Source organism: Papilio machaon, chromosome 7, assembly GCF_912999745.1.
Source record: "Papilio machaon chromosome 7, ilPapMach1.1, whole genome shotgun sequence".
NCBI lineage: Eukaryota > Metazoa > Arthropoda > Insecta > Lepidoptera > Papilionidae > Papilio > Papilio machaon.
Genome location: NC_059992.1, coordinates 4,890,642 through 4,905,361, shown reverse-complemented (window position 1 = coordinate 4,905,361; position 14,720 = coordinate 4,890,642). Strand labels below are relative to the sequence as shown.

Below are 14,720 nucleotides of genomic sequence, written 5' to 3'. Positions count from 1 at the left end.
CAGCAGATTTGTTTAGCTAGAAAAGTTTTAATTGTTACTAATAAATTAGTCTGTGCCTTGAAACAGAGATAGTATGAATGGGATAAGTGTTTTAACTTAAAAAGAACACGTGGGTATTGAAATAAATATATCTGATAATTTTATGTGTGTGTGTGTGCATGTTAAGCCCATGTTTGCTGGGAAAATGTACATTGAATTTGTAAATTGTATTCGAATAAAATGGATCTAAAGCTGCAATTTTATTTCACAGACGGGCGATCCTCTCCAACCCGGACGTCATCGGGCATACTCCAATAAAGGCTTTATTTGAAAACGATTTCTGGGGAACACCGCTCACGGACCCCGGCTCGCACGGCTCGTACCGCCCTTTGTGTGTGGCCTCGTACCGACTGAATTATGCTCTGAGTGGATTTAAACCATGGAGTTATCACTTTCTCAATATATTGTTCCACTCGGTGGCAACGGCGCTGGTGGTTACCACAGCTCGCCGGCTGCTGCCTGCTTACTGCACGCGAGTAGGTAGCGCAGTGGCCGGCCTAAGTTTCGCCGCTCATCCGATACATACAGAAGCCGTAGCCGGCGTAGTTGGACGGGCGGATTTAGCGGCGTGCAACTTTTTCCTATTAAGTTTTTTACTTTATTGTGAACATTCGAGACTCCGAAACGAGCATCAAAGGAAGCCATGCCGGCATATCACAAAAGATTTAACACACCGGCAACTGTCAATTAATGTACAAATTTTAAGATTCAGTTGCCATGGATTTTTCGAACAGATAGCGACGAATTTTCGAAAGCTTTTGAAAGCTAGCAAAATTGGGACACCAGTACTGAAAACGTGCGACGTCGATTCGGGTACTCTGAAGTTAAAAAAGTGTCAGTGTGACAGTGACGTGAGTGCGTATTCGTATGAACTTATGCAGTGGTTCACGTTGGCGGGAACACTTTTGTTTGCTACTGCTGCCACGCTTTGCAAGGAGCCGGGGATTATGGTTGTACCACTTTGTATCCTCTACGACCTTTTAAGAGATACGCGTCACGATGAGTCGTCGTTGAAGGTAAGATATTTAACTAAACTTTTTTCTAATATTTTCTGTACTTCTGAAACCACTATTTGTCTAAGCAGAAATGCCTTCATACAATGTTGTACCGTAGATATATTAAAACTGAAAACAATAACCAACAGTAAAGTTTACAGAAGGATTTAAAGTTTGAGACATTGAAATAAAGAAGTTGTCTCGTACTTTTATTCCTTTTCCTTTAAAGTAAATTTATCATTTAATACAATGTAAGATATTTATTTAATATATAAAGGAATTGACTATAATATTACATCAGAAAGTACATGAAGCGCAGGTTGAACACGGGCCGGTTTTATGCAGAAAAGCTAATGAAATCTAATTTTCACGTGCGGCTAGCCATGACAGAGATATTGCGGGTCCGGCTCGCAGACTCATTTGCAACTTGGAAAATGACTCTCTTTTCCGCTCTCACCTACATAGAAATTCAAACATGCTAGAATGCGACGGACAATTCAAATAAAGTACGAATAAAGAATATGAATACTTAATTTTATCTAGTAGAAATTCTAACACGGTAGCACCTGCACGTTGTCAATTAAGAGTAATACATATAAAATTTTCCTCCTGTGAATTGAAAACGTAATCTTTTCGTAAATAAATATTTTATAGAGGACTTTTATGTGCTGTGAGGATAAATATAAAACCGAAATGTTCTGAGAGCCTGTAGTATGTTTATAGCTGTTGTATTTTTCTTTTTGCTTCAATTCTTCAAATAAAAAATCAAATTCGTTACGTTTATGTTGAAGGATTTCTTTACTTATAAACTTAGTTTTACCCATCACCATCATCTCTCTTACCTTATCCCACCTACGTGGGGTCGGCGCACAAGATTTTATAAGTTTTTTATACTTAAAAACGAAATGGTCAAGCAGTTCATATTAATCACAATAAATTATAAAAATTGCTGATCTGTATCCAGATTTTGGGTATATTGATAAGGAGCCTTCCTAAAATGCAACAGAAATATATTCTAACAGATCAAGATACTATCTGATCTGTCTATCAGAAATAAATATCTGTGCTTAAGTAAATACTTTTGTAACTTCTTCAGGAAATGCAAAGGTGTAAATAGAACCCCTATTTACATTTAATAAACCTTCATAATATATTTTTCCTACAATTTAATCTTAGCAACGAGCGGATCTACGCGAAAATATGACTATAGTAACATTTTATTACCGTTGCCTTGGCAAGTTTATGCGATCACATGCAATAAAGTGATAAAACAGTTAGCTCACACGACGTTACCAAACTGGATTTGATATATCGATGTGAACAAATAAAAGTACCTTTTAAACCATTAACCTACTGAATGTTTCTTCATACTTTTTATAGTTATAATAAAAATAGATAAATATATTTTGTGCATAATATTTTTGTTACGACAAAAACTTAGTCTTGTAAGACGTGAAAATAGTCTATATCATAAATTTTTGTGTCTGCTTATTAAGAAAGTTATGTCATGATGTAAATAAAACAATAGCTTTATGTTGTCTATGGTAACAATCATAAAAATGTGTTCTTATTTTTAAAAATGGACATTTGTTTTTCATAAAAGTAATTACTTTATTCGGAAAAATTTAACTGTGATTTATTTTACGTATAGCATTTGGTTCACGTGATTGAATTTTAATTAACAACAATATTACTGAAATCGCAATATGTTGTTATTAAAAGGTAACTGAAAAAAAATTTAATTTGCAGTATTTTTACAGAACTAAATTAACATTGTAGCTTCTCCTTCTTTAACTTGGCCGTCATTCAGCATCTGTAGTCTAGTATATTTCAGCGGTCGCGTAATTTGTGGCTCGTAAATGTTCCAAAATTGGTCATCCCTTTGGTCGAGGTGAATTTATGGCCTTCTCGGTCGGCCTGTCGAAAGGGGAATTAATAAGTCCCTTCTAATGGCAAACGAACCCTTACCATCCATTTGTATGTCTCGCAGAACATTCATATTAACTTTGAATATAGTGTATATCAATTTTGTATAAAATTATAACATTTTTGTACTTCTAAGAGACCGGCAGCGCATTCGCAACATAAATCGTGTCTTTAGACTTATTGACAAAATGAATAACAAATTTAACTCTGATTTTCTTCTGATTCCATTTAACAATATAAGAAATCTTACATTACTGTTATTTGTTCTTATTAATAGAAAATAGAAGCGGGTTCTTAAAGTACAAATTAGTTTAGGTTTGAAACGTACAAGTTTATAAACTAGATATCAATAGAGTACGCGAGCAAAAGTTTTTATGGCCTAATTCTTATTTGTTTTTGAACAATAAGAGGAATCGCTTTTGTATTAACTTTCCCCTATCGTTGAAACGAGTGGATTGTTTAACCTATTTTAACTCGAGTGCTCTTTATTTCTTAGGTCGTTGATTTTTTTTATTGTATGTTGAGGCTATGGTATTGTGGTTTAACTACCTTCATTCTACTTTAATTATAGTACTACAAAACACAATTGACTCGGTTTTTAGACCACTCAAATATATTTTCCCGTTCTTTAATGTTCAATTGTTATATATATATATATATATATTAGGGTGATTCAAAAAAAATTTTTAATTTTTTTTTTTAACCGATACCCTCTCAAATGTTTCTATTTGATATAAAAAAAATTCTCACCAAACCCGAGCCCTATAGCTCAACTCTAAGGGGTCGCTACTGTTTTTTTATTTTCCCATTTAATTAACATGGGAAAAATCGTTTTTTGTTTTAAATTGAATTTACACATAATTAACGCAATTTTTTATAAAAAACGATTTTATATTCTTAAAGTAGAGTCTTCGAGCTTTCCAAAACTCTATTACAAAGTACAATTATCTTTACATAAAGACTAATTACAGCTATTTAAAAATCACTAAATTTCGAAATTTGAAAAATGCTTGGAATTATTTTTTTTTTTGCACAATCCTCAAAATTTTTACTTAAACTATTAGTAAGCATTGAATTTTTATATATTACAAATTTCGAAAATGGTTTTTAGTACGTAGTGTAGGTTGCAGCACACATGATATCAATAAGATAAATGAATTAAGTGTATGATTACAAGTAATCATGGAATATAATTTTGTCACATATTTTATATATTAATAATCTAAATAAAAAATTGAACATGTTCATTCCAGTTAATAGTTTTCTATTAATGATAATTAGAGTACAATGTAGCAGTTAAGATAAATACGCCTTTCTGATATGCTATTAATTTGAATTATTCTGCATTAACAAGTGTTGTTTCAAATAATTCCAAGCATTTTTCAAATTTCGAAATTTAGTGATTTTTAAATAGCTGTAATTAGTCTTTATGTAAAGATAATTGTACTTTGTAATAGAGTTTTGGAAAGCTCGAAGACTCTACTTTAAGAATATAAAATCGTTTTTTATAAAAAATTGCGTTAATTATGTGTAAATTCAATTTAAAACAAAAAACGATTTTTCCCATGTTAATTAAATGGGAAAATAAAAAAACAGTAGCGACCCCTTAGAGTTGAGCTATAGGGCTCGGGTTTGGTGAATTTTTTTTTTATATCAAATAGAAACATTTGAGAGGGTATCGGTTAAAAAAAAAAATTAAAAATTTTTTTTGAATCACCCTAATATATATATATATATATATATATATATATATATATATATATATATATATATATATATATATATAACGTAAAAGCCACAGGGGAAAAATAAAAATCGTTTCTAGTGTAAGCCATGAGACTTCCTATTTCTTTCATTGTTCGTAAAACAATGAATTGAAATTGAACATTTGTACTAAGCTATACTGTATATACTACATTTATTTAAAGTTATCAATTGAACAGCTCATCCCGCCGTAATTTTAAAACGAATGTTCGCGTATTTATTTTTAATATTTTTTTTAAACTGCATTAATTTTTTAACTAAGGAAGTAGCTAAATCGGAAGAATAAAAAATCTTACCTCTTTAAACATTAGTATATTATAATTTTCGTGAATAGTCAGGAGACTGCAAACTGTAAGATAACGGGAGAGCATATCAAAAGGTGGCTCGGACTTTTTCGTTTGAAATTGTCGTTCGCATTTGGCGCCTTTGCTATCCGGCGCGGCGCCTCGAGCGACTGCTCTTTTAGATTTACCTCGGTGTTGCGCGACTCGTTATGTATGAAGTAAGGCAAAAAGCTAAGCTATACATGAGCTAAGCTATACATGAGCTTAAATAAAAAATATTAATTAATACTCGTTGAAATAAACACTCGTTTTATGATTAAATTAGTAATTACATTTTTATGATACGAATGTTTTGCTTTGATGTGACACGAATGTACGGAGATAAATAATCCGTTTATTTGTGTGTTTGTTTGGAAAACCTCTTTCGAAAATAACATATTTACCTTTATTTTAAGGAGAAAAGATAAGTTTTTTAATTAAGTTACTAAATATGTAATTCCAAAAAAGGCTTGGGCAATTATATGTTGTAAACAGGTTTACTTCAACGTGTTTTCTTCGTAAAAGGAAACAATAACGTTTAGCCGTACGCCGGCGTGGGGAACAAATCTGGTTGTATATAACATTGCTTGAACGCCTCCTTGTCTTTAGAGAAGAATAATGGTATTTTGTATTTCGTTAGGGCGCGCTATGTATAGCCACGTCCGCTCGGACGGCTGCCAGCTGCGCCGCTTCGTGTTCCACTATCCCCCTTTCTCCCCTCAACAACATGTAAAATTAAGTGTTACTGGAACGGACAATTTTCTTTTTAAAGTTTCATAGTATTGAGTACTGGTAGTTGGGTTGAGTCTGAATACTAGTTTTTTAATTATATAAAAAAAAAAACTAATTAAATCCGGTTAATCAATTTTAATATAATACAGTACTTCCATTCTTTCAATTATTCCCAAGTAGAGTTGATGACAGGCAGGCGGCCGGCCGTAAAAAATAAAGCCAAATCTTTAAGGTTTATAAAACCTTATGCGCCGACACCATGTGAGTGGGATAATGAAAGGGAGACGATGACTTCCGTTCTTTCAATTAATTTTCATTAGTATAAGTATATACTTTAAATAAAGACCTCGCTTGTTAGGTTAACTTCTAGACTATATTTAAAGCTGGTTTGGAAAGATGTCATGTCGTGTAAGGAATGTCATTTCTACCTGAGAAATGAAGAAACCAATCAATAGTGATATTTATTCATTCATATGTTTTCTTAATTTCTATATAAAATAAAACATATGGTACAAAAACAGAACAAGCTGCGGAATTTTATGACTCAAGCAACCAATGCTTCAGGACTGCGGAGAAAAGAAGTGATATAGTCATTATTTTTATTATTTCTTGAAACAGTATTGTCTTAGAATTTTTAAAAGGAGATTCCTAAAATTAAAATATACTTTACATGACAATTATTGCAACGATTATTTCATGCTATAATTAACTTTAAATAAGTTTCTCTTTTGTTTTCTAGAGCAAACCAATGACTTTTACGACTTAAGAATTAGAGAAAAATATAACAACGGTTAACCATTATTGTGCTTCAATAATATACTTATCTGACTCTGTGAAAATATTAGCGTATAAAAAAACGATCAAACGGATTAAATCCTTCCCTTTTATTAAAATACGGCACCAATTGTTCGTCGGTAAGTCTTAAATCAAATCTCGGCGAAGTCCCCCACGCTTCCATATTTTCGCACCCCCAAGAAAGTTATATAATCGCTATTGAGCAAATATATGGACTTATGCGCCATCTCTTCGTCTTAATATGGTGTAAGAATTACCTTATATTATTTCCATTTGACATCGTAACTGCTACATTCAATTTGTTACAATATAAAGTATAAAGTTTTACAAAATAGCCTAAAAGTAGCGTACCTTTGAGTATTTATATATATATATATAAATTGTAGAGAATTTTTTTTTTTTTTTTACTTTCACAGCACAATAATGAACTGTAATATGATATATAACACTCTTGAAGTTTCTTTACTGACCATAACAATAGAGCTTATCAGTAATCTTGAAATTTGTACGATTTAAGTTTAAAAAAAAGCCTTTATGTTCTCAACAATCGCAGCTCGACGTACGCTTCAATTCAAAAGACAGAAAGAAGTTGTCGGCGTTATCACAAAGAGCCGGAAACGAGCATCTCAGAAACATAGCTGTTAATAAACGTCCTGTTCCGATCTTTTTAGTTCACTCAAAAGAACTTACAATAAATACAATACGCAGATTTATTTTACCATCACAATAACCATCTTTTTTACATCTATATAAATGTTCTACGAAATGTGAAAGAGTTAAAGTAGTATTTGTAGAAGTGATAATAGACCGCTAGCTTAAAAATGTTCACCCATTAAAATGTGAAACTAATAACACGTGCTGGATTCAAAATTTAAAAATCAATATCTTCTCAAACGTGGACCATTGGCGGTCTACTATTTCTCTCTATGAACGTGAAAACTGCGCAATGAAAAACCATCTCGTAAGGTAAAGAAATTCTAGTAGAGGTTAATGAAAACCTTCTATTTTATTTTACTTAAACTTGTTACTTAACAATTTGTAATTAATGAAATATTTAATAAAAAATTTATTCGTTTTTCTATTCGGTTATATTCGGTTCGTAACTTAGTTAAAAAAAACATGAGTCACGTAATTACACTTTAAACATAAGTTATAGAACTAATGCTACTTTATAATTGGTCACTAAAACTAAAATACTGACTTTACCATAAAGAAGATATGTAATATACATTTCTAACAAATATATTCTATTTTTAAACATAAAGCTTACTTATATTATAAATGCTAATGTTTGAATGGATAGATGGATGGATGTTGGTTTGAAGGTATCTCCGGAACAGCTCAACGGATCTTGATGAAATTTGACACAGATGTAAAACATAGTCTCGAAGAATACATAGGATACTTTTTTTTTCATTGACGTGGACAGCTTGTTAAAATATAAAAGTAATGAAAAAATCTATATACGATTAATATTTGTATAATATGGGACGCCTTTGAATATGGCTTACATATATATACATATATATGTATATATATATATATATATATATAAGTTGAGCAATCTGTTTTAAAGCCAAGTTTCAACAGTTGTTGTGCAGGAAGCCAAACGGCACAGATAAAATATAAATTTTATATCCGAATACGACAATCATAAGCACGTACTCTCTCGGTAACGTTCACATTCAGATTCACGAATACAATTATGGTTCACATTTTTACAGACGCTGTCGCGTGTACATAATTTTTAATGTGACATATATTTTAATTTTATAAAAAAAATGAATAGGTATTATGCATTCTAAAATATGAAAATTTCATCCACTTTAGGGCTTTATTGTAAAATCAGGGTAATTCATCGGATCAGTCAGAGAAATAATTTATGTAGCAAAATCTTACTTCTTACTAATATTACAAATATGAATGTTTAGATGTATGTTTGTTTGAAGGAATCTCAGGAACGGCTCAACGGATCTTGATGAAATTTGACTCAGACGTAGAACATAGTCTGGAAGAACACATAAGCTATTTATTACGTGTTTCAATTCCGCGCGGACGGAGTCGCGGGCAATAGTAATATTATAAAGCTTGCTTTGACAGAGAACAAGTAAACAATTTCAATATTTGTAGATTTCATTTCAGGTTCAACTAACACAGATCTGAATAAACATGACGAAAACTAAATTAACAATTTTATTATTGCACTTGTAATAAACAGTTGTTTTATTGTTTGTGATTAATCGTACTACATTTGTAATTCGTACAAATTGGAGGCAACAACAACTCAAATTAACATCGTTTCGGTGAAATTGATGTACTGTAAAAAAGAAATTTATTAAGCAGTATTTTTAGGCCTACAAAGTTTCTTAATCTAAAATCGATAGAAACGACTGCGGATAAAGTTGTGAATGGTACCTTCAGTTGGCAATGTAAGAAAGTCGATCGGATCCTTTCGCTCGACACCTGTGTTACTTTACGCTCCGTTCAGAACCCAACTACCTCGGGTTCGGCGTCAAAAATTAGATAATATCGTTACTTTTTACTGAAATTTCGTCTACCCAAAGTGTTTTATCTTGAATTAACTTTTCATTGCATAATACATATCTACATAGATATCTATCTATACTATTCTTATTTTTAACATTAAAATTTATTTACTAGAGCACTCTATTTCTGTATAAAACTACACGTTTGTTTTCTAGTAATAGAGGTCACCTAAAATACTATCAAAATAATTATATTTTAAATAATAATCTTCTATTAAGCGAAATCAACGCTTATAATTTAAATCTTCTACATAAATATATTTCAATCACGTTCAAGCTTTTGCATATTATTTTGCAAAAAACACACTTGCAGTCATTGCTAAAGAGCGCGTACAACCATTAACGTTTGTGGTAATTTAATTCAACGACACTTTATAGAAAAAAAATCTAATTAAAAAGTTAATTTAATGTTACGGAACGTTAAGTATAATTACACAAAAGTTGGAGTAAACGAGCATGGCTGGTATTAAATCGGCAGTGGCGCGAAGTTACGAGCATGACTCTGAAGGCGTTTCCTTCGTGTTTTGTTTTGCTCTGAATACCGAGATACGTGGGATGGGATCTAGTAATTTAATAGACGTTAACACCGCCGCCTCCGCCACCGCCGCTCATGTCGTAAATAAGAAAACACGTAAAGGTGAGCGCAGCTGCTAGCGAAGTTGTTTTGTATTGCAAACAAATGAAATGCAGGTCATAATCTATCTTTATATCTATATTAACTAATATTAAAGATGATTTTGTTTTATTAGTTGTTAAATTAATTGATTGAGAGTATCATATTATTTTACCGGCAGAATGTTGACTGGGACTAATGTATTTACACTTAATAAAGATTAATTATTAAAGAAGTGTGCAAGAAATCCATCATCTCTACTTAAACTTTCTGGATTACGGACGCGAGTGCTAATTAGTTTGAGCAACGTATCATTAACGTAAGTCAAAACATTCTCCCATCTTATGAATAGAGATAATATTTATTCATTAATTAGAGTTAACAAAGCTAGAATTGAAAATTGATGCATTCTACGATTGCACTTATTATTTTCCTCCTAATGAAGAATTTAATAAAGTAAATCCCACGGACATATTGCTTTCGTGATTATAATCCCGATAGTTATTTATCAGTAGTTTTGTTTCCTACTAAAAATAATTCTTTAAAATAAAAGACGCATAAATCTATTATGCCTTTAACCAAATAACCTTTAATTAACTTTAAACGTTTCGAAATTGATGCTACATAATGGGTTAATCAACTCAAATTACCGCAATGGTTTTATTTAATGTAACACGAACTATCGCGATTTAAATTAAAATTTAACCAAAAATTTTTTTATTAAATTTTCAAGCGCAGAATAGATAAAATACAATTACTTAAAATGAACTCTACACTGGCGTTCTATTTCTCTCTCTAGTGCGCGTGCAACAGTAATACGTCGGGCGCACTCCTCGCTCCAAGAGCTGTGCCAGCTCCCGCCCCTCTCCTGGCCCCACCCTTCACTCTGACACCGTCGGTGCCACCAACAATGACCTCGTATTTCAGACGGAATTGCTCAAATACGGAACAGAGAAAACTTAGAATAGTCATGAATATGTTTGTTTCCGTATTTTATACAATATATGCAGTCTGTCTACGAATATACCTTAATTATCTTCTTAAACTACTCGCGACACTTCATAGCCTAGAGGCTACATAAAACATGTGCTGGTTGTCTTTGTTAAATTAGTAGTTGGTGCATCCAAACATATTTAAAAACTACTGATAGATGATTTTATAGACCTTTCGCTTCTTTTACGAGCTTAGATAGTAATAAATCAGTAGTAGTAATACTTGGTACAGATTTTGAAGTAATTGAAAATCGAACTCGTAAAATGTCTTTCATTTTACCACTGAACCATCGGGGCTTATTATATTTAATGCGTGATAAATATGAAATAAGATGTAAAAGTAATACGCAAATTGATAAAAAATTTGCTCTTATAAAATGTGCTCTTATAAAATTGGAAAACTATAAATGGTGTCTGCTAATGTTTATTTCTAGAATAAAAATCAAGACCGATCCATCAATTAGCGACTAATTTAAAGTTCACCGGTCAGGCAATTTAGTCGGTACGATCAGTCGTAAACTTTAAAATGAAACGTGGTTCAACTCTTGCGCGGACTTCAATTCAATGTCTATTAAGTATTCATACTTTCAAATCATAATTTGGTTAGTAAGTTAGTAGTAAAAAGATCACTGTTTTGACTATAAATTAGTGCGAAGGAAACATTGGCTCTGGCTAAAAAAATGTTATTTAAATTCGTTCCTTATTAAGGTAAATTTTACTTAAATAAAAAATCATATTCACGGGTCCAGATATCGACTAAAGGATGTCGATTAAACGAAGAGAACTAGTTTATAATTCAACGAAAATACTAACTTTATTTGTATTACAAACTAGCTTTTAACCGCGACTTCGTCCGCGAGGAATAAAAAAATGCACACAAGATAAAAAGGTTCCTATGTCCGTCTCCTAGTTCTAAGCTACCTCCCCATCAATTTTTAGCTAAATCAGTTCGACCGATCTTGAGTTATAAATAGTGTAACTAACACGACCTTCTTTTATATACCTTACTAGCTTTTACCCGCGACTCCGTCCGCGCGGAATAAAAAAAGTTGAAAACGGGGTAAAAATTATCCTACGTCCGTTTCCTGGTTCTAAGCTACCTGCCCACCAATTTTCAGTCAAATCGATTCAGCCGTTCTTGAGTTATAAATAGTGTAACTAACACGACTTTCTTTTATATATATAGATATAGATAAGTAAAATACCTAGAAAATTCAACATCAAATCAATATTCGATAATCATCAAATTAAAACCAATTTTACGTGTGTTATTTACAAATGACATATAATTTTTCAGTATTACTCAATAAGTTCATAATACAGGTCTATTACGAATCTTTCATACCTTTCCGACCGAAAGTATCAATTTACAAACTGCTCGTTTTCAACTTATATTTTTACTGGCCATAATTTAACGAGTATTGTACACGAAAGTTCAAATAAGTATCGCCCGGACTATACATTCCTTCTTCAGTCAAGTGCCTACAAAAAAAATTAAGGTATGTTTTATTTATAGTCCTGACCTACATACTTTTTCAATTCCCAAGAATTACGATTGGAGTAATTAAGAATTGTAAGCTGGTACATGAGTTGAAATTTTTTGACATATTTTGTTTCGAAAGGTGAAAGTAATTATGACTTGACGATTTTTAACCAAGATTTAATACTATTTCTATGTATTTAATAACTTTTGCCTGCAATTCAAAAGCTTTATCCTTTACAATCCAAAATTTGATATTCTATTAAAGTTAAAATAATTAGTATTTTCTTGTAACCAAGACATATTTGTACAACTCAATATTTCCTAATTTTAAAATTTACTCCAAAATTATGAGTAAATTGAATTTAAATTGCTAGCTTATAGATGTGCATTTACAGCAACCTACTAGTTGGCCAGATTCGAAGCGGACGTGCCCTGGCGTAGATAATACGTCCACTCAGTAAATAAAGGTACACCGAGTATTTACACTGACATTCAATGTCAATAGAATGTTCGCTTTGTACCGACTCAGGGAACAAACAAAGGTAATCCCCACCGGCGCGAGATATCCTGAGGGGGGCACCGAAGTCACTGCTCGGTGCTCGGCCGAGGTTCATTGATTTTATCTTACGACCTACAGAACGACTGTTTTGATCAAAGATTAGAACGATGTTTTTGTTTCGCCTTTACTTTATATTCATAAAAATTCAAATTGAATTGATATCAGTTTGTCTTTACGTTTTTCTCACAAATTGTCGTAGATTTTTTGAATAAATTATTTTCTTTTAAACGAATTGACTACGTGTAGCATTTTAACGTGACTTCTAAGTCAATTTAGATCATTAACATACAAAGTTATGTCACTTAAACATGTTTTTTAGACATCAGACCATGTCTGAATTTCTTATAACGGAATGTTCTTTAGTTGTCATGATGTGTTATGGAATCAAACTTATTAAAGCTCTGGCTGTGCTAATATTCAACTACTACTTTTTTAATCAATTAATAACAATACCCACAACCGGCCAAACCGTGTTTAAATATGACAAAACGCGGTTATTTTTTATGAACAAAATACATTAGGTTGATTTGAAATGTCAGACGTCGCTTTTGCCATTTAAATAGCAAATGGACTTAAATCGTTTTAATACCACTATTTTACGATTATTAAAAATGCGAATGAAGAATTGGTCTATTATGTGCTATACCTTTAAATCATTAGACATTATTTACGTAAATGAAAAGCTAATAAAATTGGACATAGGTTAGGGTACCATAATTATGAGTAGATTGTTGCTTGAAGTTATGGCAAATATATTTCTTATTTCTGTAATACATTAGTAAGTTGTTAACGACGTTTGTCAGAGGGCCTGGCAAATGAGACGGTGTTCGAGGCGAGGATGCTAATGTCAGCCAGCCACTATATTTTCCAGATAAGCGCTCCGCTGACGTCTGGCCTTACCCTAGTGTCACAAGAGCGTAGAAATGCGAGGCAGAGCATTAGATACTGCAGTACTACCACTGTTCAGTCTCGGCGCTTTTTAGCCGACTTCAAAAAGAAGGAGGTTATCAATTCGACTGTATTTTTTTTTTTTTTTTTTTTATGTGTGTTACCGCGAAACTCGGCCCCTGGTGGTCCGATTTTGATAAAAATTATTTTAATCGAAAGGAAGTGCTTGCAGGTGGGTCCCATTTTTTTGTTTTTTTTTTAAATAACTAGAAGACTAGTAGATTTTTGTTAAAGCAAATAGCAGTACTGCACTGTCTCCAATTCGGCCTCGCGGTTCTGCCTCGTGTGAAACTAGCCTAACTTCGCTGGCTTATTTCATTAGACGTTTGCTTTGCCTTAAACTTGTAGTTAACTCAGTCTAACTGTAATTGTCCCGCCTATTATATTACGATTGGAATAACTTTGTTAATTATTGTTGGAAGTATGAAGACTATTTGAATTCGTTACTCGTTACCTAATGTAGCGATACTAGAATTACATTGGAGTATTTTGCTTAATTGTATTATTTCAACAAATAAACCATAATCTTTCACCTGCAATTTTATGAGCACAATTTTTTATATTTTTCTCTATAATGCTGTAAGGTCTCGGGTGTAAATTGTGCTGGATATTCGAACCGAAGTCGTTAGCGCTGCACAAAGGTCTCCCCAGGGCCGGTTGCGATACCCGGCTACCTTCATAAATCTTTTCCACCGGCTTTCCGCAACTAACAAGCCAACGTACTACAATCTCGTGTCGATTCGATTCCTAAGCTACTAAATAACACTGACAAACTTTCATAACACCGTCCTAAACGTATTAAAATACTCCACGTTAAGAACTAATCGAGCTTGTAATTGAATTGGCGTCAGTCAATAGACTTTTTGCGATAAATTCTAGTACATTTTTTACAGGTTTTTAAATAAACTTTTTAGGTCAACTAAAAATTACTTTAGTTTAAAACGATTCGTAACATTTAAATCTTTGTTCACTAACGTTGCAATTTATCTTTTAAAATAATCTTTT

At 32.3% G+C, this 14,720-nt stretch overlaps 1 protein-coding gene across 1 annotated transcript in view; it reads left to right on the top strand.

Annotated features, from left to right (window-relative positions):
• Window positions 1-14,720, top strand: part of LOC106715080 (protein O-mannosyl-transferase TMTC2) — a 40,677-nt gene that overhangs the window by 10,998 nt on the left and 14,959 nt on the right. The window contains exon 3 of the mRNA XM_045678557.1: window positions 251-1,055. Coding sequence (XP_045534513.1) covers window positions 251-1,055 — 805 coding nt within the window. The remainder of the gene's footprint in view (window positions 1-250; window positions 1,056-14,720) is intronic.